This window comes from Rhipicephalus microplus, chromosome X (genome assembly GCF_043290135.1).
Source record: "Rhipicephalus microplus isolate Deutch F79 chromosome X, USDA_Rmic, whole genome shotgun sequence".
Lineage (NCBI taxonomy): Eukaryota > Metazoa > Arthropoda > Arachnida > Ixodida > Ixodidae > Rhipicephalus > Rhipicephalus microplus.
Window position 1 is genome coordinate 400113032 of NC_134710.1, and position 26077 is coordinate 400139108.

The 26077-nt window shown below is 44.6% G+C and overlaps 1 protein-coding gene across 1 annotated transcript in view; it reads left to right on the forward strand.

Moving 5' to 3' along the window:
* The window catches only part of tok (tolloid-like protein 1 tolkin), a 746482-nt gene that overhangs the window by 695527 nt on the left and 24878 nt on the right, over nt 1–26077 (forward strand). Inside the window, exons 11-13 of the mRNA XM_075880185.1 lie at nt 5811–5933; nt 21292–21452; nt 25580–25766. Of these exons, the coding sequence (XP_075736300.1) occupies nt 5811–5933; nt 21292–21452; nt 25580–25766 (471 nt within the window). The remainder of the gene's footprint in view (nt 1–5810; nt 5934–21291; nt 21453–25579; nt 25767–26077) is intronic.

The window sequence follows — 26077 nt, forward strand, 5'->3', positions numbered from 1 at the left end:
ATTGTTGGAAACGAAATCAGTATATTATAATGAGTCGTCGGCTCGAATGGTTCGCTTACCTTCTGGCAATAAAAATTCCGTGATACATGATCACGTTGAGATAAGTTTTCGCTCTGAAAAACGAAGATTTCTAAAAAGAAAGTCTGGCGGCGTGCACGAGTGCTTCCTGTGACGTATACTTTTGATGTTAGCTTGGCCTTGTTCAACAAAGAAGAAATAGATATAGACAGGGCACGTATAGCGCGTAAGCAGGATAGTCACTGATCATTAAGGGTAACTGACTGGATTCGCAGACAAGGCAAACAAGCGAAGAGCACGGAAAGTTTTGTGAGCAGGTGAGATTAGGACGTTTGAGGCTATAACGTGGCAGCAGGAAGCACTTAACTAAGTTGATTGAAGGAACATGCGAGAAGCCTTTGCCCTTCAGTAGGCGTAGTCAGGCTGGTAATAATGATTATGGCTTTGTTCATTAGCGCTAGAAAATTTTTGAGCTTGGCTGTGGAAGTTCGCACTATTCATGTCAGCTGTCATAACACACACAAAAACATACACACATACAAACACACACACACACACTCACACACACACACACACACACACACACATACATATATATATATATATATATATATATATATATATATATATATATATATATATATATGAAAGGAGGTCACAGTGCAAAATATAAACATTGTTTATTCTGAGCTTTCGGCCGGGACCGGCCTTCATCATAGATCTTTGAGAAAGGACAGTCCCCGGCTCAGAATAAATGTTGTTCATGTTTTTTACTGTGATCTCTTTTTCATATATTTAAAAATGTTGCGGCCCTCCAGCGGAAATGTTTGTGATTATTAAAAGTGTTTTGTCGTACGTCGTGCATCCTCGCTTCCGTTCATATATATATATATATATATATATATATATATATATATATATATATATATATATATATATATATATATATATATATATATATATATATATATATATATATATATATATATATATATATATATATATATAAGCCAGTCGGACGAAAGGATGTATGGTGTCCCAGCTTTGTGATCCGTTTAACATACATGGAAATCATGTCGGACAAAGGACAAAGTTTGGTGAAAACGTTGGTCAGACCATTAGTTTGCGGATGATACGCTGATGTGGTCTTTTGAATGGTGTTAGATGCCTGGAGGACTTCAGCAAGAACATGCGAAAGAAATGTCTTGCCACGGTCACTAAGAAACACACGCGGGGCGCCACGGCGTAAATCAATGACGCGAAGGACAAAATCGACGTCTTTGGAAGTAGCACCAGACGAATGGGCTCCCGTCTCCGCGTAGAGAGTAAAGTGGTCCACGGCAGTAACAATCCAACGGGGACCGGCGGCCGTAAGCGGAAGAGGTCCGTGTAAGTCTATTCCCACAATTTCAAAAGAAGTGAACGGGCACGGCGGTGGTTACAATGGACCCGCGGGAAGAGACGTGGCATGTTTTCGGTGCAGACATGATGCGCAAGAAACGACGTACTTGGCGACACAAGAGAAGAGGCCAGGCCAAAAGCAGCGAGTCTTGAGGTAGTCGTAAGTCTTGTGAAACCCTAGATGACCAGTTTTGTCGTCATCACACGCTTGTAAAATTTCTACACGAAGTGAGTGAGGAGTGACGGCGACCCATTGGCTACCGAGAAGATGGTAAATTTGCCGACATAATGAAGCTTCAAACGTGCAAGCTGTCGTCTTAGGCAGCTGTTTGGAGCATTCAATAAGCTAGTGAGCCGATCGATGATTGTGCGGCAGTAGGTATCAGCATGGTGGATCGAGGCGAGATCTGTGGACGAAAGAAAGTCCGCCGAGACAATGAACTCTTTTGAACCAGCAGCCGTCTGCTTAGTCACTTTGGTGGGCGGTGACGAACAGTCGGAAGGCGACTGTTCGGCGCTTGGCGAGAGTGGGCAACGCGACAAAGCGTCGGCATCTTGGTGCTGCCGGCCCGACCTCTATCATACGCTGTAGCCATACTCTTGCAATCGTAGCACACAGCGGCTAAGGCGTCCCAACAAATTCTTGAGAGACGATAACCAACTCTGAGCATAATGGTCAGTCAAGATTGTGAAATGCCGGATTAATAAATAGGGGCGAAAATTTTGTACGGACAACACATTGGCGAGATATTCTTGTTTGATGATGCAGTAATTTCGCGCAGCAGGTGAAAGAATGCAGCTCGAGTAGGTCACGTCTTGTTCTCAGGAAGCATAGTTCGACTGAAGAAGGACAGCACCGATGCCAAGTCCACTTGCGTCAGTGTGTAGCACTGTAGGTGCTGCAGGGTCGAAATGGAGAACGTGATGTAAGGCATTGCTTGAGAGTGTGAAAATGGCATCGCAGTCATCCGATCAGACAAAGTGTGCGCTCGCGGGCAGACGTTTGTGCAGTGGAGCCGCGATAGCAGCGAAATCACGCACAAAGTGGCGGAAGTACGACGCTCAGCCAAAGAAGCTGCGGAGGTGTTTGGGTGTGGTCGGTGTAAAAAAGTGCAGTAACGTGGCAATCTTGTTGGGATTGGACTCAAAGCCATGTTTACTAACGACGTGACCTAATACATTGATGCTGTGACTGGCAAACTGACACTTCTTGATGTTGAGCTGGAGACCGGCCCTAGCCAAAGACGTGAGGACTTCGTCTAGCCGTCCCAGGTGCTATGAGAAGCTGGATCAAAAGATGACGGTGTCGTCATGGTAGCAAAAGCATGTCTTCCACTTTAATCCACGCAGTGCCGTACCTATCCTTCGTTGGATTGTGGCCGGTGCGTTGCATAGGTCAAAAGGCATCACATTTATTTCAAAGAGCCCATCTAGCATAGCAAAAGGCAGCCTTCACTTTATCGGACTCGTGCATCAGAATATGCCGATACCCAGAGTGCAAGTCGAGAATTGAAGAGTACCCGACAACTCCACCACTTATAAGACGATGTATGGTTCGGCAGTAAGCAGGCTATATTTTCAATCCAGAAGCGCGAGAGCAAAAAGCGGCCCAGTCCCCGTGACAGAGGATGATGATCATTATAATGGTTTGGTTATCCAAATGAAGATGAAGTACATAGTTAGCGCTTACAATATATATATATATATATATATATATATATATATATATATATATATATATGAAATAGATGATCAGAGTTTCTTTTGGCTACCGTAATAAAAGTTATAAACTTCGAAAATAGTGCAGTATAAGAAACAAAACAATAAAATATTTATTTAATCCTAACAGTTTCGGCTGGTGGACAGTTGGTTTCGTTCTCGGTGTTGACAGTGGTTCTTCCTCTTTTTTACTTTCTTTCTTTACTTTCTTTTTTTTTCGTCTTTTCTTCCCCTTTTTTGTTTTTTTCCCTTTTTTTAGTTCCCTCTCACTCTCGCAAACATTTTTCAAGGCGAGAGGGACGCGGCAGTAACGAAGTTTGGAAGTTCATGTCAGTATAACTCATCCCCTGATGAAGGGAGGACCCCTCCCGAAACTGTTGGGAAATAAATATATTTATTCTTGTTGACAACGCTCCTGTTGTGCCATATCCCATATATATATATATATATATATATATATATATATATATATATATATATATATATATATATATATATATATATATATAAGTGTATACATAAGGGCTCGTTTTTCCGTGTTTTTACACAATAATAATAAGATCTAAGAGACAATATTGCCTAGGAAATTATAGGGGAATATATTAAACCAAATTGTAATGTACATATGAAAAAAGTGGGTGAAAAAATAAATTGCCGTGGGCAGGATCTGAACCTGCGACCTTCGAATGACGCGTTCGATGCTCTACCACTGAGCTACCACGAGAGCTATCCGCCCAGTCACTTTATAGGGTTTTTAATGGAATTAAACGCGGGATTGACAGTCAGCGCCACCATTAGCCATGGTGGCAAGTGTGGCACACTCTTTTGAGCCTGTTTGTCATCACGTAGCACGTGAACTTGTTACGAGTGGGCAGCTGGCCAATAGTCTTTCGTATACAACCTAAAGGCACTAAGTCTGCCAGTACGAGACCCTCGCTACTGAATAAGGAAAAAAGTGTATACCTAAAGGCTCGTTTTTCCTTGTTTTTACGCAATATTAATGAGATCTAACAGACAATAATGCCAAGGAAAGTATAGGGGAAGATATTAGACTAAATTTTAATACAATTCCTTGGCATTTTTGTCGGTTATATATATATATATATATATATATATATATATATATATATATATATATATATATATATATATATATATATATATATATATATATATATATACATATATATTGTCGGTTGTGCCCTTGTGATGTACTAGACAGAGAACAAAAGACAACACCCGATCCTGGGCGAGCTGTTCTTATTCTGTACTTCGTCTTCCTCTGCTTCTTCTACCTGCTCCTCGCACCCAGAACCCCGATTCCGCTGGTCTTGGTCATCATGCTCATCACACTATATATATATATATATATATTTATTTATTTGTGTGTGTGTGTGTGTGTAGCATTCGCATCTCTCAATTTACATTTATATTTGCCTGCTGTCAAGCTTGAAATGATGGATAGTTATGAATGAACACATCCGGTATAAGGCGTGCGCCCTCTAGTAAGAGCCAAGTTTGGTTGCAATGACTGCCAAGGTCGCCGATAAGCGCTTTGATCATGGGGTCGTTTATTAAGCCCTTCGGTATTAGTGGCCTGCACGCACGCACACGTGCAGCCCGTCAGGAGGATACTTTACATCGCTCACTGTTCCGCCTCGCGATGTCAGGCCCATCAGCGCTCATCAAACTTTTGGCGCACGGCAATTTGACTTGGACGCTTTGAACAGTTACCCGCCCTGTACTTGTGTTACGTTTCGTATGTGTTTCATCCGTTACGGGGGCTTTTGGCTTGCAAAATGTAAGCGGACTGTCCTATATTCGCGTGCCTCAACTGCTCCGCAGGGATTTCCGGTAGTTTTATCATCTTTTTCTTTTTTGGCGTCTGTCTTCATTATTTCTTCATTCTTCAAGGTACGCGTGCGTATATTGAGCTTCTCGTCAGTACCCGGGAAAGCACTCCGCTCTCACGCGAGTACTTAGAAAGCTGACTTTTATTATTTGAGCAAAAAAATACCTACATTTCTCTTAGGGTGCTCTCTTATGAACGGCAAGGTACATATGCATGGTGATGGTAGCGCACGTTTAGCTTACGATAATAAACCAAAACGGATCGTCCAAAAAAGTGGTGTGTGACAACTCAATACCGATATGGATGTGACATCTTAAAATACGGACGAAATAGGAATTGCCCATCTGTGAGAAATCAAATACAGCAATAGCACGTTAACTTCTAGGCCTTGAAATGGGCAGTATCTCTGGGACTTCTACAAAATTAGTTCTCATGGTGGCGCAGACCAGTAATAAATTAGTTGTGGTTGAAGATGCGCATTTTTCGGTCATTCCGAATTTCTGGTAAGCAAGTAGCAACGCGTTCGAAGGCGTTTGCAACTGTAGTATATAGTGCTATTAAAGTGAGGAAAAATTTATATAGGAGGGACAGGGAGAAAGAGAGAAACGTCGGTTACTTTCTGAACTTACCTCTCAATACAATGTCGCATGAATATCTATTCTGAAGTACAAAGTGTGTTGGGAAAAGTGAAAACAGGTTAATCCGGGTGATAGAAGCTCTCGAGAGCACTTCTGTGATTGACCGCACGGGCGACTCTCTTTGAGTATGCCTTTACAGGAAGGTGGTGTGCCTAATCCCCGCTTAATTTCTCAACTTACAGAGTTCGACGAGTGCCAGAACACAGAACACGGCTGCGAACACGAGTGCGTCAACACCTTGGGCGGATACCGCTGCGAGTGCAACATCGGCTACGAGCTACACTCGGACGGCAAGAAGTGCGAAGGTATGGCAGTGATTTCTAAATAGTTCATGCGGCCAGTATAGTAGTTCTTACTTGCTTCGTTTTCGCTGCATCGGAATCGCTACTTCGCTCACTGTTTCTGAATTCCTTTATACTTGGGCTCGAAGAGCTCCAAAGAATCAAGGAAAAGCCACCTTTGTCTGTTACTTCCTTGCTTAATATCCTTTTGAAGTGCTTATTATTAAGAATAGCGTTAATTTCTAGTGCAAAAATAAGACGAAAATGTATACCTTTATCGACGAGCACCGAGACGTACGTGCTTACTATTTGTCAACACTAGCGTGGTACAAACGAGAGACACGTGAACTTCAAGGAAGCACTGGACAGGAATAATCGTAGTTTTAAGTAAAGCACTGAAGATATATGCTCCAAAATGCAGCACTTTCTTTTTTTTTGCATGACCTTCAGCCCAATTGTTTGGACAGAAAGAAGGTGATGATATCAGAATATGTGTGGTGTATTTGTTGACAAAAACAATTAAGCGTGGTGTTTCTTGTACACAAGAATATCACTGGCAACAATGAAGAATACTATAGCACTAGTGAGAGGTCTGACAAGTATCATAATTAACTTTACCAAAAGGTACAAGATGAAAGTGGTACAGGCCTATGCGCCTACATCGAAGCATGCGAAGCATGATAGTCAGTTGGTTGAAAGCTTTTGTAAAGACGTAGAGTCAGACGTTATTAAAGTAAAGACTCGATATACTATTCAAGTGGGTGACTTTAATGCCAAAGTAGGCAAGAAACATGCCGGGGATCATGCAGTGGTGTAATATGGCATTGGCTCTCGAAATGCCAACAAACCAAGCATATTTTACGTGGACGCCTCCGGCCTTCACCATGCTTGGTGGTACACGGCTGCTGTCGTGCACCAAAATGTCGCGGTGAATGGCCTCACATTCAAAGCACAGGACATAACATTTGCGGAGGAAGTCGCCATCGCACTAGCTGCCGCAGACCTGGACTTGCGCGTCATCATTACAGATTCGAGAGGGGCCTACCGAAATATTCAACGCGGGTATATCCCACACCTGGCGTACCGAATCTTACAAAACAGCAATTACATCGGGGCCCCCGCGTCTCGAAGGATCATATGGACTCCAGCTCATTTGAGTCTCGAAGGCAATGAAACGGTTGTTGCGCCGCCCGCATGCTGACTCTCCGGGCAACACCTTCAGACTCTTCCGAAATTAATATCGAACCCAATCCGGCCTTAACGTTTCTAGAAAATAGTAAATGCTACCGATTCGGCCATTCAATTTACCGTAAACCCTGTAAGGGTCTTACAAAGGCGGAGGAGCGTTTTCTCCACCGCCTTTACACCAAAACGCTGCTGTGCCCGGAAGTTTTTAAATTGCTCGATCCTGGCTGTACAAGAAAATTCCCGCACTGTGCGGAAACATCTTCGGACATCTTCCACATGGTGTGGGCATGCCAGTCAACCCCTCGCCTCACCCCAAAACCGAACCCCGCCCAGGAAAAGCGGGAGGCGGCCCTGCTCGGCTGCTCTGACCTGGCGAGCCAGGAGGCCCTGGCCAACCGAGCCCGAGTCGCTTTGGACGCCAATGGGCTTCTGTAATCGGGAGCCCACCTTGTGTTTGTGAGGGGTGGCTCGCACCGGGCCATCACCCACATGCTCCCTGTATATAGATATAATAAAGTGTTTTTTACTCTCTCTCTTCTCTCTCTCTTGAAATGCCGGAGGATAGTGATCAGTAGAGTTTGCAGAACGTAATAATTTACAGATCTTGAATACATTCATCAGAAAACGGGCTAACCGTAAGTGGACGTGGCGAAGTCCTAATGGCAAAATTAAAAAGAAATGATCTTCATTTTGGGTGCACACCCGGCTAAGTACAGAATGTAGAGGTAGTTGGCAAGATCCGTTGCCGTGACCATAGAAGGGTAGGAGTTCATATTCGCCTAGACCTAAAAAAGCAAAGGCATAAACTGATACGCAAGAAGCCAAATATTTGGCTAGTGGTGAGAAGAAAAGCAAAAAGAAATCATAGTTTTGCTTCAGAATAGATTCGAAGCGCTGAACGAGGTAACTGATGTTTGCGTTGACACAATTAACGATAATCTTATCAGTATCATCAAAGAGTGTGAAGTGAAATTTGGAAGCACAGTCAATAGGCAAGACACTGACAAACTATCTAAGCAAACTAAAAACCTGATTAAGAGACAGCAAACTACGGAAGCTTGAAATGCAACCGACAAAATTCATCATGTGGTGCTTTCAAAGTTAATCGATCGGCGTAAAGTAGCCGACATGAGAAGGTATAACATGGAGATAATCGATCAGGCTGTAAAGAGCGGCGGAAGCCTTAAAAAGCGGTAAGGGCAAATTTGTGCATAGCGAAAAATCGACTGAATGCATTAAGGGACAAGGAGGGCAATGTGATGACCAATAGGAATATGATAGTTAACTTAGCGGAGGAGTTGAGGGAGCGGTGTTCTACAGAGAACTGTAGAAAATCCGAAACAACCAGGATTATATTCTAAGAACCTATAGTAGCCCAGATCAAACCGACATGCTCTCATTAAGAACAGGGGAAGCAAAAAAAAGCCCTAGAGGGAATGCAAGGAGGCAAAGCTGCTATTGAGGATAAGGTAACAACGGACCTGCTGAGCGGTGGCTGAGAAATTGTGTTACGAAAACTGGGAGCCTTATATATTAAGTGCCTCTTGAACGGAACGGTACCAGCATCTATGAAAAACGCCAACATTATTTTAATTCATAAGAAAATAAACGTGAAGGAATTGAAAAATTACAGGCCAATTTGCTTACTGTCCATTCTCTACAAACTGTTTACAAAATAATTGCTAATGAAATTATGTCGACGTTGAGTTCACCCAACGAAAGGACCAAACAGAATTTCGTACAGGCTACTCCACATTAGAATATATTATTACTATCAATCAGGTAATAGATAAATGCGCGGATAACAACCAACTCCTATGCATAGCTTTCATAGATTACGAGAAGGCGATCGACTAAGGCAAGACATCAGCAGTAATGCAGACACTACCGAATGAGGGTACCGACGAACCCTACATAAACATACTGGAAGAAATCTACAGTCGATCAATGGCCACCGTAGTTTTTCATAAAAAAAAAGACCGAGTTCCAATAAAGAAGGGTGTAAGGCAAGCCGACAGGATCTCTCCAATTGTATTCACCACGTGTTTGCAGGAGGTTATAAGGGCCCTAGATTGGGAAGAATGGATAGGAGTTAATATAACAGCTATAGGCGGTACTCACCTACAGATCAGAAACCTGGAGGCTTACAAAGAGGGCTAAACTTAAATTGAGGACGACGCAGTGAGCGATGGAAAGGAAAATGGTAGGTGTAACCTCAAGAGACAAGAACAGAGCAGAGTTGGACAAGGAAAAAATGGGGTTAAGGATGTCGTTGTTGAAATCAAGACGAAGAAATGGACATGGGCTGGGCACGTAGCACGTAGGCAGGATAAACGCTGGTCATTAAGGGTAACTGACTGGATTCCCAGACAAGGCAAGCCCGGGAAGGGGAGACAGAAATTTGGGTGGGTTGATGGGATTAAAAAGTTCGCAGGTTCGCAGCACAAAGCCCAAGACCGGGTTGATTGGCGGATCATGGGTGAGGCCTTTGCCCTGCAGCGGGCGTAGTCAGGCTTATGATGATAATGATGATGCATGGAGCATGCTTGATGCGAATGTATACCGAGTGCTGTTAGCTCACAATAGAAAAGGCTACTAATCTTAGCTTTTTACTGTAGTCGGTTGCAGCCTAAGGATAAACTTGAGCTTCGCCCTCAGCTATTACCCCTCTAAAAGAAAGAACATTTTATATCAATTTACGTTCGTTTACAGCTGTGGCGTCGAACATTACTGAGTGTTTGATAGTCAAGTTTATGCGCGTCAATTTTCAGAGATCAGTACTCGGCCAAAAAGAATACTTGTGTGAGAAACGACTAACTTGCACTATACTACTCGCCTTGTGTCCAGATTAGCAGATTGACATCATTACCGCTTCAAATGAAAACCGGCTGGTAAGACTCTCCTTCAAGCTCCGCCGCGTTGGTGTAGCGCTTACGGTGCCCGGCTGCTGACCCAAAGGTCATGGGTTCGATTCCGGCAGTGCCGGGCGCATTCGACGAAGAGGCGAAATGCCACAGGTCCGTGTACTGTAAGATGTTAAGCTCGTGAAAGAACGCCAGATGGTTCAAATATCCGGAACCCTACAGTACGCCGTCCCTATATTGCGTTTCAGCGACGTCAAATCCGAGTTGTTATCGATTATCCTTCAGAGGTGAAGGACAGGCGAACCGCATCTTTGTGAGGCCCGTGTGCTCAGATTTGGGTGCACGGTAAAGTACCCCAGGTGGTCGAAATTTCCGGAGCCCTCCACTACGGCGTCTCTCATAATCATATGGTGGTTTTGGGACGTTAAACCCTACGTATCAATCAATCATTATCAACTGCATCTTTGTGAGCAGAGTTTATTTTTAGGTTGCGCCCAACCATACTTTGATGCAACTGCACAGTCACCTGCTCTACGTTTTTCGTTCTACTCTATGAAAGGAGAAATCGCAGCTGTTTCTGTGGCGGCTACTTCGTAGCCGCTACATGGTCGTTTTTAGTATCACGCAGGTGTTGTGAAGCGAAAAAACTTTAATGAAAACCCAAGAAACAGCATTCTCGAAATGCAAGTTGTGATCTGTCGCAGCTGATTTCGACACTCTTCCAACTTGTACTATTTCCAATCAGTTGTTATATTCACTGTATGCTCTCGCGTTTTTATTTTTGGTTATATAAGTATGCAACCAGGTTTCGCATAGATTTGTCTCCACACTTTGGTTTCGTACAGGGTGCTCGCAGGGCCAATCAACTATCAGCGTAAGTCATCTTCTTCTGTTTCATATATGGCGAGGAGTTTGAGCACTTCAATGGGCCCACCGCTACGTTTTAACTATACAGCGTGCATTTTTTTTAGGTGAAACAAAGTCCATAAAAAGAAAAGGACATTATGGCTGCTTTCGTTTACACACACGAACCGTCTTCGACTAGGCGGAAATTCTTCGCCACAGCCCATGACACTAACGTTGCGAAATAACAGAATCCTGTTAATTTTGGTTTTGATTGTTTGCTTTATGGCAGTTGTTTGTAGTACAAAATTGTATTGCGTGGAAATACATGACATACCTTTTTTTAGATCACATAAACTGCGCGTAATATGATATATTCATCATTGAATTGTATATGATAATATCGAATAAAATTTCCGGCGTGCGCTTCGCCGCGGTGGTATAGTGGCTAAGGTGTTTGGCTGCTGACCCGAAGGTCGCGGGATCAAGTCCCGGCTGCGGCGACTGCATTTCCGATGGAGGCGGAAATGTTGTAGGCACGTGTTCTCAGATATGGGTGCACGTTAAAGAACCCCAGGTGGTCGAAATTTCCGGAGGCCTCCACTACGGCGTCTCTTATAATCACATGGTGGTTTTGGGACGTTAAACCCCACATATCAATCAATCAATCATCAAAACTTTTGGCACACAGGAAACATGTTCACGCTGTTACATCCGACAAAACAGTCCGTGACAATGAAGGTACGAAACTTGAACTAATGCGCTTTTTATTTGTAGGCATTAGTAAAAAAAAAACATTAAATGTAGTGTTGCTTAGTGATGCTTAAAAATGAAAATGCTACTTGTGCATTTTATTATCACTTTATAATCATTTATATCTTTGAAGAGCTATAGACTAATGCTTAGTAAAACGCAGCTCAATTTATGATCGGAATACGATGACAGGGAACTGTGTTGCTTATAAACACGGCTGAGAATAGTCTCCAGTTACGTATCATGCCTGCGTTCATATATTGCAATTCTCTCTATGCCACAGACTGTTGCGCTATAAATATTTAAGATGCTGTTAAAACACCTTATAAGTTTTTAACACGTTGGCAGAGGATATTCAAAATAAAGAGGCCTAGCCTCGAGAAAGAACCGCAGGAGAGCGATACATTCAGCCTGCTTGCTGTCTGTTCGTGCTTTCTCCTGGCGCCGAAGAAAATGATTAGAAAAGAGAAACGAACACAAATGATAGAACGCGCTGTCGCCGTCTTTCTGTCCTGCTCTTGTCTTTTGAGCAAGAAAAAACTATCAATGCCCGGGAAAAAGTTTGTAAGGAAACCACTGAGTTACAAATGCCCCAAAAATAGAACTATGATGAGGCATTAGCTTAAGGCATAGATGGCGTGTATCCTCTCGGGTTCATTTATCCTGCCATTACCTTGAATGAGTATCTCAGGTACTTGATGTCTCCGCGTGTTGTGTCGTCAACTGCAAAATATCTTTACCTATAGCCCTGTCAGTGAGTTTCGAATGCGTTGTTTTTAACCTAACAGAGTTCAACATTGAAACGCTCTTTTGCAACGTCCTGCGTGTGGCACGCTACGTAGGAGAAGCGTGCCCAACGCCATTCGTATATAGCAGAAGAAAGAGGTACTTCGCATAAAACATTTGTTATTTGATGACGCACAACTTTCATATAGTTCCTCGCAAGCTGCCCAAGTGAACGCATCCCACTAGTAATATGGGATCTAGATTCTATAGGAGCTTCTGAAGATAGGGAAACTTTCATGCAGAAAGCTCGTGTAAGTAGCAAAAACTTCGGACGCCTTGAACCTCACCAATATTTTAACTATAGCTGAAATCATTTATCCGTTACGCTTAATTTTTCTCCCCTGAGCATGACGCAGTCTGTTGTATAAAAATTGTGTCATGTGTACCTATATGGCTGTTATCTTCTATGCGGTGGTGGTGATCGGTTCCATTAACTGTAGCCGAGGTAAAGGAGCAAAAAAAAAAAAAGAAACAAGGCCACTATAGAATTTTCATTTTCCAAATTCACCTACAGTAGTAGTAGTGCCGTTGCCGCGTCTTTTTTGCCGCACAAATCTATAGCTGGAGTTTGACGCAAACATGTCGTCTGTTGGCTCTGAATACGATGCGGTCCCTAATCGTGAGTGATAGGATGCGACGAACGGCCATGAGCTTCTCGATTATTGGTTTTTCGAGAAACGAAATAACCAATGAAACAAAAACGAACGCCTTGAGGAAAATATATGACGTGCTTAAGAAGCCTCTGCTCTGTAACAAAAATGCAAATTATTACTCATGGGTATACAATTCTTTTGCTGTAGCATTCATGTTTTCTTATATGAGCCACGAAATCACAATTAATAAAATTTTCACATGTTTGCTGTTGTGATTGCTTTGCTTCTATGTTTTTTACGATGTTATTATCAAACAGTTTGACACCGCCACTATAAGTTGCCTCTTCCTTAGATTATCAGTTACCCCGGATTCCCGCGCGGGACACAATCTGGCACTTAATTCGCGCCTATAATCCAGTCATGCGTCTTAAAAACTGCAAAAATGAACTGCCGCACACGCTCGTTCACAGCTTTTCAAATGTCTCGTGATCCGAGTTTCAACTCGCGTACTGAAATCTTTGTAAATACGGGTGCGACTTTCAAGCTACTCTGGGTTTTCGTGGTAGTTAATCAATTCCCTGGCGCTTTGCATCACGGCCACCACAATCGCAAGAACGACCCCGTTGCTTTCACATGAAGCACCCGGCATTCTACGTGGATAAAATGACGCGCTCTGCTTGCCGACTCGAGGTCTCATTTATAGTCTTCAATTTTAACTGAAACCTGTATGAGTTATTACTTTTGGTTGTGATGGCATCTTATATGTAAGTGAGAAACTCGGCGCCGCATTGCTAGGAATCAGAAGTGTGGGTGCGCAGCAGTCAGGCCTTCCAATCTGTGCTGGTCTCTTGCGTGTATGTACGCACCGCCTTCCAATAAATGATGCTATCTTGATCGTGGTGTTCTCGACGATCAGCTCTTTCTGATTGTAGTAACGAAACGTAGCTTACAGACAGCGACATACCAAAAAAAAAAAAGCGTGAATTGATCGGCGTTACTGTTTTTATAACTGCTCAAGAAGTATAGATGCGTGAGAAGACATGGAAAACATAAAGCTACACCTACATGCAGGACCGGTCACGCTAAGGCACAGAGTGCGGCACGTGCAAACAGGTTGCTCACGCTGTGATACCAGCGCACGTGCTCGATACCGCGGCACTTAAGTCAATCTGAAATTTTATCGAAGTGGCTCGTCCTGTCATGTCGTATTTTGTTGTTGGGATTAACGCGTGACTGTGGTTCTTGCCTGTAGCAACAAAAGTGCTGAGCACGTGGGTGGCGGCTGCTGGCGAGAAAGAGTTAGAAGGAAGCATTGCGCAATGCGAAAATGAGAAAAAAATACCTCCTAATGTTTTCGCATCTCTCTCTCGGTTATCAAAAGGTGAAGCAGTGTAGAGACAGAGAGAAAGAGAACGCTGGTCGTCATCCTGTATTCGAGGATAGAATTGCTCAGCACGCCGTCTCGGCGCATTGATGCATCGAGCGCGCCCTGCATGTTTAGGCAAAAGAGTGTTAAAAGGGTATGTAGTTCGTCCTTATTGGGGACTAATAAGTTGCCGCAACCATTATTCTTTTTGGGAACTAACGGCACCGGGTCTAACAGTTGGTCCCCACAGACTACTTAGTCCTCGAAAGATTTAGTCCTCACATTTACACCTTAGCAGGTAACCGTTAGTCCCACAAATCACCTCAAAGGACTAGTATTTAGTCATGACATATACACCTTATGATAAAACTGTTAGTCCTCACAGTTGCACCTCGCTGGACGAACGGTTGGTCCAATTCAATACTACAATCGGCAAAACTTTATCCCCATTTCAAATACTGTTTTTCTATTTACTCTCCGTCAGGCCTTATACTTTTCCCACCAATTTTTCTGCGCAGTGAGAAACAAATGGTGGGCACAATAACACGCGAAAAAATATTTAGCCACCTGTGTGTCACTGCTTTCGCAGTCACTGCAACAACGATTGACAAAAGTGGGACATTCAAAGCTTTTATTTTTAGTTATACACACGAAGCATTTTTATTATTCAAGAGAATTAGTCGTGAAACGTACAAGTCCAGCCTCATTGTCACATCTTGCACAATCCTACTGAAGCTCCTCCGACGGAAGCAATAGCTGACAGGCATTGCAGACGCCAGGGTACACAGCCTTCTGCATGTTGTGTGCCCACGGCTTTCCAATAAGATAGTAAAAATAGTTAGTCACACGTGACACAAGGTGAGGATGTACGCATATGACAAGTACATGCAACTTGATATAAAAACATACGTGTAAAATATGACACTCAAATAACCTCACCTTCACATCTTTTGGTATGTAGGGTTTAACGTCCCAAAACCACCGTATGATTATGAGAGACGCCGTAGTGGAGGGCTCCGGAAATTTCGACCACCTGGTGTTTTTTAACGTGCACCCAAATCTGAGCACACGGGCCTACAACATTTCCGCCTCCATCGAAAATGCAGCCGCTGCAGCCAGGATTTGGTCCCGCGACCTGCTGGTTAGCAGTCGAGGACCTTAGCCACTAGACCACTGCGGCGGGGCTACCTTCACGTCTATTATAGTCCTGAACTGCTCCGACGAAAGCGATACATGACAGGCACTGCAGACGCCAGCGCACACAGCCACAGCCTTCTGCACGGTGCGTGCCCAAGGCTGCGCAATAAGATTGTAAATAGAGATATTCACAAGTGACAGAGGATGAATATGCATCAGTATGACAAACTCGTGCAACGTGGGGTAAAAACGTACGTGTAAGATAGGACATGCAAATAATGTCGCCGTGATGGTAGACGACGTCAAAGACGCATTTCGATCCCCGTAGGGCAACAGCCTAAGTGCTGGAGCCGCAGTCGTAACTCCGAGGTGCCGGGAACCACCGCGCCGCCATGGAGGCAGCGAGTTCTAAGCGAGCAGCGCCGTTCAGCTCGAGCAGGCGAACGCGGGACACACGGCGTTGCACGCGAAGCGTCTGCCACCAGCAAACCTCGAACAGGAGAGCGACCGTACGCTGGGCCGCCGCCACGAACAACGCCGAGTTGGTTCGGAGTGACTGCCTAAAAACCGACGGTAATGCGGTCCTTTTCCACAAACTCGAGCGAATGCAGCGAGAAAACGCAAGTGCGCCGCTGTGGCAGCCGCCAACAGTCGGCGCGACCGATTGACGGCGAAGCCAACTGTAATGGTTACTGATATTAACAGACTCGGTTCGAACTCTAGCCAAAGCCCCGCCGGCCCTCTGTACTTACAGCACTTACAGCGCGCGACATACTACAACCAAGCTCGTTACGAGCATTGCGATAGTTATAGCGCGAGAAGAAAACGACGACACAGAGACAAGAAGGACACGAATTCGTGTCGTTCTTGTCTCTGTGTCGTCGTTTTGTTCTCACGCTATAACTATCGTCATGCGACACCAACTAGCCCAAGCTGACACACTTCTACGTTACGAGCAACCGCAACGTGTTTTGGACAAATCGCAAAGCAGCGACAAGGCCTGCGCGCAATATCGTCAGCCCGGAGCTCTTCACGGCGGCGAAGACAGGCGTCGCGAGCACTCGGTGAGCGAGCGTCCGGGCGGCCGAGGGCAATGGCGGCTAATTTCCTGGCGGTCAAAAAGCACAGGCGAACTACAGACGCCGAAACTGACATTGGCGGTGCATTTCGTGTGTGCAATATACAAAACGACCGGGCCCGTTGCCGGCAAGCGCGTTCCGTTCGCACACCTCACAAGTACGACAGAATAGAGAATGATCACCTACATGTGAAATAATACAGCGCTGATTTCTGCCCTGAGTCAGACCAAAATAATGTATTTGATAGGCCTGCTGTCTTCTCGCTCGCTATGTTGGCCTTCATTCCCAAACGGTGGTGTCGTGAGTTGGTCGTCACCATCTTGACTAAGCCAGAGATATAAAACGCGGCGTGGCGACGTGTCGAGACCTGCTCCAGGCTTCATTGGTGCGGCGAAACGTAAAAGCAGCAGCGTACGTTCATCCAAGCATATACACAAAACATCACGGCGGTAATTCTTAGATTGTCGAGCTCTCCGAGTGCGATTCAATGCCAACCGTCACCTGCAAAGTACGGGGGAGGACTGAGCCAGGAGAAAGGAGGACGCCTAGTGCCCTTGGCAACGCTTAGCGCACAGCCCGCATCTCCCGGTTGGTTTATCCATTTGGAGACTAAGTGGTTTGCACGCGACACGCATCCCTCTGTGGTTACTCCTCAACAGTCTATCCGTTCATCGCATGCGCCTATAGGGCTCCATTACTCCTTTTTCAGGTAATTTTGTCTTGGAGTCTACAGCGCTCGCCCCAGGCAACTCTCGATCTTTCGCTTTCCTCAGGACCTCTGAAACGCTATCTCTGCTCTGTCTTTTCTGTTTACACGGCGTCAATCCGCCCACCCCTCGCGGAACGTGCGCACTTTTCATCACGGACGTCGGGTGCAAATTTTCACTGCTGCAGAAAGAAGGCAAGTTCGCCATCCAAAATAACGACAAGTGACCGCATATTCAGGTAGAGCGGGGTAGGGAGACTATTTACGTGGCGTGCTATTCATCATTGGGATTTCTTGCAGTTTACGCGATGCAAGGTTCTGCCAACTGCCAGAGAATCTGCCACTCGGAACTTCATGTTCCTAAATGTGGAATAGCGGCGAAATGTGAATCGCGGCCAAAAAATAAACAAGCTAACTAAATTTAGCTTGTTTATTTTTTGTCTGGATCACGCGAAATATATTGGGGGGCTGCTTCGAGATATATTTAAATGGTAACAGAGAGTGTAGTGTATTTCAATTGCAGGCTGTCCTTAAACTGACTCGTTCCACTAGAGTATACATGGTGTCCCCGTTGTTGAAAACGAAGCTGTTCAACAAAAACTCTTTTATGCAAAAAGAACGAGAACATACTGTTAACAGAACTGCGTAGCAGCCGGTGTTTCTTTATTGGGTCAGTAAATTTTCTTTAGCAAATAAAACAAGGTAACTTAAGATGTAAAGCTCTATGAAGGCTGCATAATATAAATTGAGGCCCTTTTAAGGAAGATATGACCATGCTATCTTCAGCCGCTTAATAATGGTTGGCTAATTGTTTCCAGCTCATAGAAAAAGCCTGCAAAATGCCAAAAACGAAGTACATGCAAAAATTCACTTCCTTGCTCTTCCGATCTCAAGACCGGTTTTGTAGAAAAATTATTGTGATTTCTTCAGGCCCATCTGTAGGCTTTTTACCGGAGGCTTGTTATACCCCCCGCCCCAGCGCTATTAATTAAGGCCACTTGGTTTTGTCTATGCACAAAGAAACATAAATAGCTCAATGAACATATTTCTCCAATTTGAAGTTGTATACCTTCTATTCATCGCACCTTTTTGTATAAAGGTGATGTGCGAAGAACACACCTTCGGAGTTTCATGTTCAAGACCATCTCAAGTCCACTGCAACGTCTTTCTGAACAGTGCTTGGGCCTGTAATATACCCCGAGTACTAATAATAGGCCCTAAATCATGGTTATAACTGGGCTAGCGTTAAGCTGTTATTTTCTGACTCAACTGCATATTCTTGAAAAATTTCACGAATATTACTTCTTTATGCATGTCTCCCAGTAGAAAAGTGTACTTTTTTTCTCGTTCACATTATTTCGGTCATATAAAGAAACAGTCACACGCGACTGATCACACCTTGCATTGGTTGGCTGTATTCAACGGCTACACTTCTCTGTCTAATTTTTTTGTTTCTTCAAGCTTCAGCTGGCAATTGCGTCCGTAATTTATTAACTTTCTCTTTTCTTTCTTTTCTTTTTTCCTTGTTTCTTTCTGTGTACTCAGAAGCGCTACAGCTTGTGTGTAATGACCGGGTATACGAGGAAGTCGCTGGGTGGGCACAAAAACAGGTCAATAGCCGTTTTTGTTTTTCTGTTTTCTTTCTTTCATCAGATAGCTACGAGAAACAATATAGTGCCATGTAGGCAATTCTGCGTACACGCTTCATAATTGTCTTAGTGCACGAACCAAGATTTTTATCTATTTGTTGATCTTAATATGGTCGACCAAACAAGATAAAAATCAAGTGAATACGGGCAACGTAAACCTTGCAATTTAGAAGCACCCTGCAATAGGTTTCTTCCCCTCACATTTTTTTTTACACCCAGATGGCACCTGTACAGCCGCGGCTTCATGAGCTCATAGTTTAGAAGAACTGATATGTGCCTTATAAGTACATATAAAAAGGTGGAAAGTTATGTTTAAGAGCTCGTTTTTTTCCCTAATAGATACATGATTGATTTGATTGACATGTGGGCTTTAACGTCCCAAAACCACCATATGATTATGAGAGACGCCGTAGTTGAGGGCTCCGGGAATTTCGACCACCGGGGGTTCTTTAACGTGCACCAAAATCTGAGCACACGGGCCTACAACATTTCCGCCTCCTTCGAAAGTGCTGCCGCCGCAGCCGGGATTCGAGCCCGCGACCTGCGTGTCAGCAGCCGAGTACCTTAGCCACTAGACCACCGCGGCGGGGCCCTAATAGGTACAATAATACTAAGATCGTATATATATATATATATATATATATATATATATATATATATATATATGTGTGTGTGTGTGTGTGTGTGTGTGTGTGTGTGTGTGTGTGTGTGTGTGTGATTGGCTTTTACCCACTTATCCAGTGTAAATAACACTAGAGAGTTGAAGCACCAGTAAACAACCCGAGGTCCAAAAAATTGTAATATTAAGTGAAATATGTGCACTTCTTCTTTGTGAACATGTTGCCGTAAGCATTTAGCGAATACGTGCTATATTAAGGAAGTTACAGGGGTTATAACACCGGTTTCAGATAGTTTCAAGTTTTCGCGTGGCCTCGCCACCCTTCCTCCTCACAGGGAGGGGAAGACGCAGCCTGTCGTCGTGAATGGTTCGCACCAATCGACAAACTGTGTGCTACATCACTCTGTGTGAAAGGAGGATTGGTCAGGCGTATGTAAGCAGCGCAGGAATTACTTTTCGAAATGGAGGCTCTTCGTGGCACGCAACGCTGTAATATTCGTAAAGCGTCATCACCGCGGTCTACTATGCGAATTACCGAACATCTTTGGGGGGCCTTAAAAAAAAAAAAAGCTGGTGCCCTTTAGGATTGACCCTTTAAGGTAGACGCCCATACCAGTATAACACTGTTTGAGTTATGTACAATCTGATGTCACGCTACGTCACACGTTGTGCTCGATTAGTCAGTATTACCCACGTATATCAGGAGCGAAGCTCCTTAGGCCGGCACCCCGCCCTCACTTTCACCGCAATCGCTGGGAGAAGCTTCCTGCATCGCCGAATAAATGATCCATCAATGTCAAACCCCTGTGGCGGCACTGGACAAGCGTGACCTGCAAAGTGCGCTCACACCCCTCTCCCACCTCGCTCACTGTCCTTCTTTGTTCGTCCATGTCCTCTCCCCTCAAACCGTCGAACGCGCGAAACTATCGCTTCGCCATGTCGTCCACCCAGTGGTTGGTCCGTTTCTGGGCTGACTCGTGCTGCGCAGTGCGCACCGCAGGCGTTATACCCACTTGCTCTACATCCTACCACCTTAACGAAAGCCAGCAGCAAGATCAGGCGCTTTGTCATTTGCATCTCATTTTGAGAGGGCTTTGATCATCGGTTGTGTTTCTGCTCGTAACAACTGCTAGTTTTTGTGGTAGTTCCCTCAAAGCAGCTGCCGTAACGTTGACTTTTTGGAATCTTTATCAAGAAGTGTGCTGGGCAGCTTTTTGAAAAATGGCTCTATCATTGGTAAACATATGAGGTGTATATAGTTTGTGAACTGGCAATTCAATAGTTCGCTGTATGCTTCTGCCAATACACATCTGATTTTAAAACATATCTGGTATAAAATACCTAATGATTTGTTCTTAGAAGTTTCCTACGATGTAAGAGGAATTTTTTCTCAAAGTTGAAAATTCATTAGCGCTCCATCTAATCATATCCTAATTGTAAGAGTCTTTGATGTCTTTTATTTGTGTGGGCCAGAAGAAATCTCAGCGCCCAAATCGGTCATCGCTACGAACGGCCGTGCTAGGGCATAGTGCCTACGTCAGCAGCTGAAATATGTCTGTGGAAACAATATGCACCAAACAAATGTAAGGCTGCCGTTGTATTTCTTATGTAGTGTTAAATCCTCAAATGTGTACTAGAACAACAAGTTTCCTCTCAGCTCCCCCCCCCTCCCCATTACCTGCATGCGCTCACTGCTCTCAGTTGCGTCTCTCCTCTGTGGTTGGTTGAGAAGCCCACTTCATTGCTCCTCATGACTCACTCAATGAGACGTACGCGTGTTTGTGATATGTTCTGCGCAGACGCGTGCGGCGGCATGATCGAGGCATCGAATGGGACCATCACGAGTCCGTCGTTTCCGGACCTGTACCCGTCTAACAAGATCTGCATCTGGGAGATTGTCGCCTCGCCCCAGTACCGCATCACGCTCAACTTCACCCACTTCGACCTCGAAGGGAACAACGTGAGTGGACGCCGCCATCAATTGCGTATAGAATCTTTCTGTGCGAACTACTCGGTATTTTCTCTCCGTTCCTGCTGATGCCGAATGTTGCGGCTGCTCTCCAGCCGAATAAGGGGCATACAACTATAAAACTTCACCTGAACATCTGGTTGAGGAATGGAGCATCCATTCTTCTATAAAGGAGCCTCCAATGCAGCAACCTGGTGATCACGACTGGACGCATACTTAAGCCAAACAAACGAAAACTCTGTATTTATTACTGCGTGCTCTTTATCTCTCCGCATCGACGTCAGCGCCGTCTAGGAACAATGCAGCTTAAATGCGGTTCGAGTGATGGCTGCTGACGTTTATAATTTGAGCTTGCAGTACGTTCTTCGCGGTAGAGGCTTGCGAAGGCAATGGAGTGACGAGCAGATGCCATGTCTATAGCTTGTCTGAGCGTTGTGCGAAAGATGCGACGGAGCTTTGTTATATGCAGATTCTGTCGGGCTTTGCTGCATTGGCTGCAGCGCTAATTTTTATACGTTTATTTCCGCGATTGCATCCACGCACTGATCTATATCTGTAGTGAACAGTTTAAAAACATCGCCGAATCTTATCCTCGTGGTCTGAGTAAAAAAATTGCATTCATATGTACGATGTTTACACCTTGCACGGAAAATTTTCTGCACACATTATACTCGACTCAGCCTCCCTCTGTTTGTATCAAGAGAGACGTCACCTAAGTGGAGCTCTGCGCTTGTGGTGCTGCTTGAGCTTGGGGTTGCGGTATGTTGTGAGCATCTCCTAAAGCACATACTGGGCTTTCTGCGCCACGAAAAAAATGCTCTGGCTACTCAAGTCGACATGTGGCCTCAACGAAACCTTGTGACCGACTGTTTTGTGTCTTCGTGGTTCTGAGAGTCTTAATGTTGTCTTTAAGGGCTCTCCTGGGTGATGTGGCGTATATGGGGTGGAGAGTGTAGTGATGCAACTGCACAGCCGGTGCAATGAATTATGTGGGCTGGAGGGTTGATAAGGCTTGGGAGGGTACGTGTTCTATACAGTAACACTGATATAACGGGACTATAGAGAGATTCCGTGATGATAGTTATTGGGGATGATTCTTCTTTTAATGACGACTATGACCTGATAGGGCCAAATGTAATCAAGGAATATATTGGACCATCTGTTTCTGTACCGCCATAAGTGCACCTATAAAATGAGCCTGACGCGGGCTCGAGCAGCTAATTCAAGCTTTGGTCTGTCAATTGATTTGTGGCTTAGCAAACCGAAGTGTTCAGGTGCCGGGCATAAATGAAGTTTTAGAAATTCTAGTGTTTTATAAGAATTTCTTCCACATGAGTGACATGCGTAACACATTAGATAAAGTGCCAAGGTTACTCTTAGGCTCATTTCTGAATCCACTCTTTTCAAGTGCCAGCGTTGACGATTATGTAAGAAAAAGGGTAATATGTTAAAGTAACGCAATAAAAGTACACATTTAGGTTGGTAGAGTCAAGTTTCTTGAGTCGCCCGTTGCACCGTACTAGAAAATAGTGAAGATAATTCGGAGGGCTTGCAAGCCAGAAAGAATACTGATAGTAGGATAAATAACGCAAGAATCTGCGGACGTATGAATCCGATGCAGCACATGCAATGATAAGTCATTAATGCATAATAAAAAAAATAGAAGCTCCAGTTTTAATCCCCAGGTGGGGGGGGGGGGGGCATCAGAGGTTATTCAGAAAAAGTCAGAGATGAGGTACTTAAAAACAAAATGGTAATGGCTGCCCAGAAAAAGCTCGCATTCAAATAAGCACAATAGAGTTAATGTACAGGCCAAAAAACCTAAAAATGAGCTGATGAGACACTGTATAGCAAAAGCTTTCGGAAAATCTAGCAACATCGCTTAGCTTCCAGTATTACGATCTGACTGTAAATCACGGAGAAAGTCAGTTAGCCGAGTTTTACCGGATTAACCTTAGCAAAAAGCGTGCTGGGTAGACTGAAGGCAATCGTTTGTGTCCAGGAAGCCAATTACTTGTGAATAAATGACGTTTTAATAAATATGTAAATGCCACAGTTATCAACAGCTACACACAGCATCAAACGGTGAACATTTACAGTGCATTGTTAAAATTTGTGTCTATCTTCTTTTCTCTATCGTCAGAACAGCCCAGTTTTCTTTATTGTAATATTTTCTTTTTAAAAACACTGCTTAACTGCAGTGACACGTGGCACCCAAGTCGTATAAAAATTATGGAACCCAAGTCGTATCAACCCCCCCCCCCCCCGTTTCCTCCACCTCGTTATGATTCACGTTAATAGCGAGGTTCCTTCATTCAAATAAAAAATAAAATAAAAACGTGATGTGTGACGCTTTCACATACCTCCGCTCAAACCACTTCAGTATTAGCCAGCGTTCTGCGCAATTCTCCCCTCTTCGTCCTGTGTCTCGCACTTGTATACTTTTCCTAGGATGCACACTTTTTTTTTCGTAAGATATGAAGAGAAAGAGCTATATATGCCGCTGATGATAATAACATGTATATAATTGACTGTATAACTTCACATATACAATGCGTCGCTATTCATTATTGTCTGCCCCAAAAAGACTGGAAAGCTGGAGGAAGAGGATGGGCCTGGAAAGGGCGGCATTTCCCTAGTCACACGGCGTCGCTTTGCATCCGACGTGCTGCTTTCATGACAAGTTACTAAGCCGACTGGACGCCCGCTATGCGAAGCCCTCCCCCCCCCCCCCCCCGCTATTAGCGCTCGCGTCTACTTTGTTTGACAGCCTTTGTCGCCCTGCTCGCACACCGTGTTTTGCGATAGAGCCGGAAAGAAGCACCGTTCATGTTCAATGGGTGTGCCTTCCTTGACGGGGGTGGGCATAAGCAAAGCAATATTCCTAAAGACAAACCTAAGCTGCCGAGATATGCCCGTCATGTCGAACCCTTTGTGTTCGGCAAGTGAGACACACGAGCCGTTGGAGGTGGAACCGTCTAACAGAGTTCCGAAGTGCTGCGCACCTGTGCTCGCTCGTAGGAGTCGCCAAAGTAGTGAACACTACATAAGCGGTTTTTGTTTTGTTTTCGGACAGGAATAACGATGATAGATGGAAGTTTGCACTTTCTTTTCTATTTGGGCTTATATGCACCCAGTGCACCTTTCTGTTCTGAATGCTGCATGATCCAACCGTATGCCCCACCGCGGTGGTCTAGTGGCTAAGGTACTCGGCTGCTGACCCGCTGGTCACGAAATCGAATCCCGGCTGTGGCGGCTGCATTTCCGATGGAGGCGGAAATGCCGTAGGCCCGTGTGCTCGGAATTGTGTGCACGTTAAAGAACCGCAGGTGGTCAAAATTTCCGGAGCCTTCCACTACGGCGTCCCTCATAATCATATGATGGTTTTGGGACGTTAAACCCCCACACCTATCTATCTGATCCGCCCGTAAGAGAAAGCTTATCTCTTTCTCCCTCTTTCGGTATTCTGAAAACATTGCGTATAGTTTGCTGTGGCTATGCTGCCGTTTTTTCGTATACTAAAAAGAAGAAGAGAAAAAAGATAAATGAAATAATTGGGGGAAAGTAACAACGCAAGAGAAGCCACAAACTTTTGTGTGGTCACTGTATACGAAGCCTTGTTTTTTTGCAGTTACTTTCATGAATTCCCAACGTTTCTTGGAGCGTGCATTCAACGCCCCCGATTCCCCGGAAGTAAAGTGGCGTTATGCTTAGCGGAAGGAAGGGCTACCCGCGCCGATGCTAATCATTAAGAGTAAAAGCATGCTTGGTGGTAGAGGAACGCTTTGTATAAAGCGAGACACGTATGCGGAGCTGATGGCGCTATGCGAGTCACTGTGTAGTGTGTGCGACTTTTTACATTCCATGAGCACAACGCCACGTGTTTGTGTGTCTCTGATGCAACCTTTGCTGAAGCGTTACTAAAAATGCTTGGAGGCCCAGCAGATCCTCTTTTTCTTCTCTCCTTCGTTTTGCATGTTTTCCTGACAAACCTTCTTGCACCAGATTGTTTTTCCCCTCGCAATAATCTAATCTTAATCGAGCGTTTTATTTGGGCAGCTCTATAAACTGTGGTCCTTACGTATGGTATTTTGACGATGTTTTGTTTTCGCCGGCAGCAAGACTGTGAGTATGACAAGGTGGACATTCTCAGCAAAATGGACAACAACACGATCCGGAAGCACGGGCTCTTCTGCGGCTCCTACCTGCCACCCATCATCACGTCCGAGGGCAACAGCCTGCGTATCGAGTTCAGCTCAGACAACTCGGTCCAGAAGAGTGGCTTCGCGGCCGTTTTTCTCACGGGTGAGTTGGACAGCCTTCCGTTCTCATAGGACATGTATAGAGATCATTGTTTTTTACTAGACACACACACACATACACACACACACAGACACACACACAGACACACACACACACACACACACACACGCACACACACACACACACACTTATGAGTCACAAAACAAAAAGATCTAGCTGTGCTCACCAACGCTGCCCACGTCTTTCTATAATTCTGTCGTGTGTCACACCTGCCATGGCAGGTAACTACTGTGTTACACCGCCAGATTGAGGACTTGATTTTCATTCCCAGCTTCGGTGGTACAATTGCCGTT